Source organism: Babylonia areolata, chromosome 6, assembly GCF_041734735.1.
Source record: "Babylonia areolata isolate BAREFJ2019XMU chromosome 6, ASM4173473v1, whole genome shotgun sequence".
In the NCBI taxonomy this organism is placed as follows: domain Eukaryota; kingdom Metazoa; phylum Mollusca; class Gastropoda; order Neogastropoda; family Buccinidae; genus Babylonia; species Babylonia areolata.
Window position 1 is genome coordinate 35,523,410 of NC_134881.1, and position 7,500 is coordinate 35,530,909.

Sequence of the window (7,500 nt, forward strand, 5' to 3'; positions counted from 1 at the left end):
TTGCTTGTTTTATTTCCTTCGTATTCTTTTTTATGCTCATTGAGGAGAGAGGAACAGGGAAAGTAGTGATGATGTAAAGCATAGGTAGGGTGGGGAAGATGATGGATGTGGATAGACGTTAAGCAAAAAAAAAAAACACAAAAAAACGAACACACACACACACACACACACACACACACACACACACACACACACACATACACACACACACACACACACACACACACACACACACACACACACACACACACACACATATATATATATATATATATTTATATGTATGTATGTATATAAATGCAGTGTATAGAGCATAATCTATGATTGACTGTGTATGAGCATTAAGAATTGTTTTTGGGCATGTGTATTTAGTAAAAATGTTATATTTTTTTTTTAGTGGAATAGTTTTTTTTAGACATTCTTCCGTCTACATAAGTAAGTAATATGTTCAGACCATGATAAATTATTGTTGATAACTATACCAAGAACTTTGTGTGGTTTGACTTCTTCAATCGTAGCATTGGAAATGAAGATACTGAATTTTTTTTTTTTTTTAGCATTATCTGGCGTTTCTGTTGAGTTGTTACAGGCATGCATTTAGTTGTTTTTGTTGTTGTTGTTGTTTGGTTGTTTTGTTTTGTTTTTGTTTTTTTGTTTTTTTGTGTGTTTTTTTGTTTTTTTGGTTCTTTTTGTTCTTTTTTTCACATTGAAAGACATGTGGTTATGTTCCGTCCATCTAACTAATCTGTTCACTGTCTTGTAAATTGAATGCCAAAACTTTAATACATGTACGGTCGGGGTGGATGGAGTTGTCATCGACAAACAATTCAAAATCAGAATTAATGTAAAGAGGTAAATCATTAATGTATAAGGAGAAAAGAAGGGGGCCAAGAATCGATCCTTGTGGTGCACCATAACCTATTTCTTGAAAAGTTGATTTGGATGACTTAATGCAAACCAGTAGTCGTCGATCTGATAAAAAAGAAGAAATTAATTCCAAAGTATTCTTAGCTAAGCTATAACAAGCACGTTTCTTTCGGAGATGAGAGTGATTTATTACGTCAAATGCTTTAGCAAAATCAACGAAGACATCTCCTGTAAATTTACTATTAGACAAGGATGATATTCCCTAAAACCTGACTGTATTGGGTGATTCAACTGATATTTGTTTAAGTGACACAGTATATGTTTTTGGATATGCTTTTCAAGTGGTTTTCAAAGAACCGATAAAATAGATATAGGCCTGTAGTTAGGATCAGAAGGATCAACACACACACACACACACACACACACACACACACACACAGAGAGAGAGAGAGAGAGAGAGAGATCAGGTTAACCCGCGGAGGGAGAGACAGCGAGAGGGAGAGGGGTAGGGAGAGACAGAGACAGACAGATAGACAGAGACAGAGAGACAGGCAAGGCAGCAATCAAATAAAAACAATGTGCGATAGATCAATGTTTCAAACATTTTATTCAGCTGTAAAAATATCATTTCATTGTTATCACAGTCAAATGGCGAACATTTTTGAATGGCACTTCAACATAATACAAAAACAAAGCAAAAACCAAAAACTCAAGCGCGCATTTTCATTGATATTCACATATTATGATTGATACATGCATAAAGCGATTTGACAGTATTCATCTCTCTCTCTCTCTCTCTCTTTCTGTGTGTGTGTGTGTGTGTGTGTGTGTGTGTGTGTGTGTGTGTGTGTGTGTGTGTGTGTGTTTGTCTGTCTGTCTGTCGGAGGGGGATTGGAGGGGGGTTAGGGGACGGGGGGAGGGAGGGGGCCGGGGGGGACGGGGAGGGGGGGGGGGCTTTGACAGCCTGTCATGCTGATTCTACACGTTTCTAACAGCATAAAATGCATCTTATCATAACCGGTGCCACTTGAGACAAAGACAGACAAACGTATACAGGCACAGAAAACTCGAGACATTTTACTCAAGGTTTGAGGCAGAGGCAATGAGACAAATACAAACGGATTTTGAAACACACACACACACACACACACACACACACACACACACATACCGTTTAATCTGTTTTTTCAAACATATTTGTGCGTTAATCATTAGCATAGTGCAGTCGATTCTGTTAATATATTTCTAAGAGACTGCTACCATTCAACCACTGAGGATGATATTTTCAAATGGTCACGGAAGAGAATATAATTATACACGCCCATATGGGATGATGTACTTTCGTATCACAGATGTGTAGCTGTACTAAGATCTGCTCTCACACACAGATATATATATATATATATATATATATATATATATATATATATATAAACACTATTTTGCCACAGTAGGATTCATAATGACTATATAGATCCTCGTCATCATTCTGCTCAGTCTGCTTGGTGAGAGCCGTAATTATTTCTTTGGAATGGATTATACTGGAATTATAGTCAGCTGGCATGGAACTTTGATTAAAAATCTTTGGACAAGAGGAGGAGGAATTTGGGAGGCTGGGGGTGTAGGAGGTATGGGTTGGTATATGCGATGAGACCTGAGGTTGTTCGAACAGAAATGACTCGATTATATAATCTCTGTATTTTTTAATGTCACTGGGTAATTGTGTGTGTGTGTGTGTGTGTGTGTGTATGCGCCCGCGCGCGCCCGCGCGTATGCGCGCATGTATGAGTAATATTAATTTTGTTCGCATCGTGTCATGTGGTAATCATAACCATGGAATATTTGATGAGAACAATGAACTTCCATGGAAAAATCACATATTCACTTTAATTATTACCTTTTCAGTATCATCGTGATTTCAATTGCGTTGATTTCTAGGAATGATACACTTGAAACAGTGGAATTATAGATGACAAGTTATATCTACCTGTTAAACCCTTTAGTTCGCTACAGTGAGATTACTCTTTGGTTTTCGCGTTGCAGAAGGCCCACAACACTCTCGAAAGCTGAACAAAGGGAATGGTGTGACAGAGGAGATGCTGGTGGGGGAGGGGGGGAGGGGGGATGTAGTTCTGTGGGAAGTGTTTGTGTAACCTCCCTTAGGGTCTCTCCTCTTTCAGAGATACGTATCATCAGGTTGTGGAGTGTGTGACACATGAACCCATGTCTGAGAAGTACCTCTTGGTGCAATGGTCCCCGTAGAAAGCTGCCATCGGTACTGATGATGTAGATCACTATCCTTCCAGTCCATGGTCCGCAGAGTGCTGACCCTTGAAGCAGAGATTGTCGAGACAGTCGTCAGTTGTCGCATCGTCCAGGGCTTTGAGAGCAGTGTGAATGTTTCTCTCCTTTTTCAATGTGTTTCAAATAATAATCCTTCCTCAAAATATTCTTGTACCTCAGAATATTTCAGAAATCTCCGAACATTAACGAGAACATGAAGTACATTCATTGTTATTGCACAGATCCGAAACCCCTCCTCAATCCCAGTGTGACGAGTGTCACTCAAACCTGACGCGACCTCTTCATCCCGACAAGCCTCTCCAGGAAGTTCCTCCTCCTCCCACGTCGTTCCTTAACTGCCGCCACGGCCTTTCTCTCCTCTGACCCCCTTTGACGGTGGTGGACTGGCCCCCGAGACGGCCCAGGGCAGCCCTGCTGGCCGCCTGGAAGACCTCCGTGACGCCCTGGTCCAGGAGGGCTGAGGTCTCCCAGTACCCCACCGCCCCGACCTCATCAGCCAGTTTCCTGGCCGACGACTCTTTCACGGGTCCTTGCTTGATGAGGGAGGCGCTGGGGCTGCACTCCGGGAGGTCCAGGAAGTCCTCGCTGGTGGCCGTGCTGCGGTGGAGCTCCACCTCCCCCTGACCCCTCAGGTCCATCTTGTTGCCCACCAGCAGCACGGGCACGTTCCCGCAGAAGTGTCGGACCTCGGGCACCCAGGTGAGGCGCACGTTCTCCAGGCTGTCCGGGTTGTCGATGGAGAAGCAGACGACGACCACGTCCGTGTCCGGGTAGGAGTAAGGGCGGAGGCGATCGTAGTCCTCCTGGCCTGCCGTGTCGGTGACGATCAGTTCCACCTGCATGGGGGACACGGGAGGATGGTCGTTACAGTATCTATCATATATTAGTGACACCTGATGACGATCACTGTGTTTATGATAACAATCGTAAATAATGACGTAGATATTGCGACTACAACTATTACTGCTGCCATTTATTATCATTACTGTTGTTATTTTTTATTCATTGAAAAATAAATTTAAACACACCCACACTTACAAACCCCACCTCCACCCCCACACACAAAACACATGCACGCAAGCATAATCCTCCACCGGTTCATTCCCTACCGCTCCCATAACACACACGACACACCCAAGCCCCTCTCCCGCCCCCACCCCCCTCCCTCGCAACCCGCACCCCTCCCTCCCCACCCCCGTCCGACGCACACAAACATACACACACTCACACACCCATCCACCCACACACGACTCCCCATACAGCCACACACACACACATCCCCCATCCAACCACCCCCACACACACACACACACACACACACACACACACACACACACACACACACAACACACACAGAGAAAGATTAATTCAACCACATACCGTGGTGTCATCCACATGCACGTCCACCACGTCCGTGTCAAACACGGTGGGCAGGTAGCCGTTCAGGTTGTAGGTGTCGCGGCAGAATCGCTGCAGGAGACACGTCTTGCCACACTCCCCGTCACCCACCACCACCATCTTCCTCTTCCTCCGCCTCATCTTCGCCCTCCTCCTCCCGGCATCCACCTCCTCTGCCTCTTCAACCGCCTTGTCGAAGAGGGCAACTTCCTCATCACCACGTTTCCGGTCGCGCTGGTGCAGGGCGGCAGGAGTTGTGGCCCCTGTCGGCGGGCCCCGTGCTGTTGTTGAGGATGTTGCCGGGGGGGCTTGAGCTGAACAAGAAAAAGGGGAGATTAAGTGTTATTTTCTTGTAGAGGTGGTGGTGGTGGTGGAAGTAATAGTTGTAGTAATGGTAGTAGTAGCAGTAGTGGTGGTGGTGGTGGTTGTGGTAGTAGTAGTAGTAGTGGCAGTATTATCATCAGTAGTATTCAGTTGTTGTAGTGGTACTGATGGTGGTAGTAGTAGTAGTAGTTGTTTGTTATAGTCAGGTGCTGATCGACGGTGGTGATAGTAGTAGTAGCTATTGTAGCAGTAGCAGTAGTGGTGGTAGTCACGGTAATAGGAGGAGCAGTAGTATCTTCGTTTTGATTATTATCTTCACAGCTGACTGAAGAAAAACTGTACGAATAAAAACGAATGGAGGGTAGGGTGGGGTGGGGTGGGTGGGGTGGGCTGGGGTGGTGTGTGCAATGTGTGTGTGTGTGTGTGTGTGTGTGTGTGTGTGTGTGTGTGTGTGCGTGCGTGCGTGTCTGCGTGTGCCTCTGTGTGTCTGTGTGTGTCTGTGTGTGCTCTCGCACGTATGTTTGTGTGTGATCCCGCCGCCCCGCAACTTCGGCTCTAAACCTCGTTCTCCTCCTCCCCCCCCCCCCCACCCCACCCTCACCTCACCAACCCTCACACTCACCACACACAACACCAAACTGCTTACGCACCGACACAACCAACTGTTCCAATCAATAAGTAAAGCTGAATAAAAGCCAGGACGCAATCACGTCTTGAGTGACTGACGTCAGTCACTGGAGAGCAAACCAGTACTGAAATGTTCAGGGTCAGTGGACCAAGACCTTTTGCCCTGCAGTGCCTTTACAGTGGGACCCACTGGTACGTCAATGGTCTGACGATAAGTCTTTGGGAAGAACTCAATGAGGCTTATACAGTCCAGCAACGACTGAGGGGGGTGGGGGGGGGGTGGGGTGGGGGAATAAAAAGCCTTTTGGAACGGGTTTGGGTGGAGCCCATTACTGAATTGGCTCCTTTTTTTTTCAATCTTTTATTTTATTTTATTTTTTTTTTTTTTTAAGAAGGCGAGAACGCCGAGAAGAAATAAGTGCGTAGATAAGCAAGCAGGAATGCACACACACACACACACACACACACACTCACACAGAGAGAGAAGGGGGGTAGAGAGAGAGAGAGAAGTAGAGAGAGAGAGAGAGAGAGAGAGCTGCAGACAGAAATTCCGTGACAGGGTGGTGTCAACACAAAAACGACAACGCCCAGAAAACGTTTTGCCGCTCGTTACACCCCCACACGGCCGCTTTTGTACAGACTGAATCATTTTTTTTTTAAATGATCATAATAATAATTATTATAAATCAAAATAAAAGAACATAAAATAAATTGAAATAAAAAATGTATAATGTAGCACTTTTTTCTGAACGGCAAGAAGGGCGTATCCCCCAAATAACACGACAGAGTTAAAGGTTTGTGAGATAGAGAAAAAGCGAGAGAGAGAGAGAGAAGAGAGAAAAAGCGAGAGAGAGAGAGAGAAGAGAGAAAAGAGAGAGAGAGACAGAGAGAGAGAGGGAGAGAGAGTACTGACTGAGGGGTGTGGGTGAAGTGGAGAGGGAAGAAAAAAATCAAGAAAAACTGCAGAGTTTGTGTCACGAACACATGTACAATAATGGGCGCGGAACACACACACACACACACACACACACACACATATATATATATATATATATATATATATATATATATATATATATATATACACGGCACACACACACACACACACACACACACTCTCTCTCTCTCTCTCTCTCTCTCTCTCTTATAAACCTTTGACTCAGTCGTGTTACACACACACACACACACACACACACACACACACACACACACACATATACACTGACACACAAACTAACACTCACTCTCTTTCTCTCTCTAGGCTATAGGCTATCAGGCTCACACACACACACACACACACACACACACACACACACACACACACACACAAACACAGAGAGAGAGAGAGTCGGTGATGATAATGGGCGTGGCGCACGGGCTGAAGATCGTGGGACGATAAAGGACGGATCATTTAATCTGCCAAGTAAGCAACGACAAAGAGAACCAGGTCATTAGTTACAACTGACTGACACTGAATTGATACTCCACTCCAGGCGGTATATTCAGGCACAACTCTGAACAACAAAACGAGAAAAGTGAGCGGGTTAATTATATATATTCCACCCATTCCACGTGTTCTCTCTCTCTCTCTCTCTCTCTCTCTCTCTCTCTCTCTCTCTCTCAGTCTCTAACATTGACACGTTATGAAGGAGAACGAGTGAATGAGAGAGAGAGAGAGAGAGAGAGAGAGAGAACACGTGGAATGGGTGGAATATATATAATTAACCCGCTCACTTTTCTCGTTTTGTTGTTTTTTTTAATCGTTTTTTTGTTTTTTTTCGTTTTGTTTTCTTTCTTTGTTTTTTTTCTAATTTATTTATTTATATATTTATTCATCTTTATTATTATTTTTATTTATCTATTTTTTTTCTTGTATATATTTTTTTCTCAAGGCCTGACTGAATAAGCACGTTGGGTTACGCTGCTGGTCAGGCATCTGCTTAGCAGATGTGGTGTAACGTATATGAATTTGTCCGAACG

The 7,500-nt window shown here is 44.3% G+C and overlaps 1 protein-coding gene across 1 annotated transcript in view; it reads right to left on the reverse strand.

Moving 5' to 3' along the window:
* Nucleotides 1-1,457: 1,457 nt before the first annotated feature.
* LOC143282968 (ras-like GTP-binding protein rhoA) overlaps nt 1,458-7,500 on the reverse strand; it is a 7,215-nt gene continuing 1,172 nt past the window's right edge. Inside the window, exons 2-3 of the mRNA XM_076588896.1 lie at nt 4,552-4,883; nt 1,458-4,007 (exon numbers count right to left, since the gene is read on the reverse strand). Of these exons, the coding sequence (XP_076445011.1) occupies nt 3,453-4,007; nt 4,552-4,883 (887 nt within the window). The 3' untranslated portion in view covers nt 1,458-3,452. The remainder of the gene's footprint in view (nt 4,008-4,551; nt 4,884-7,500) is intronic.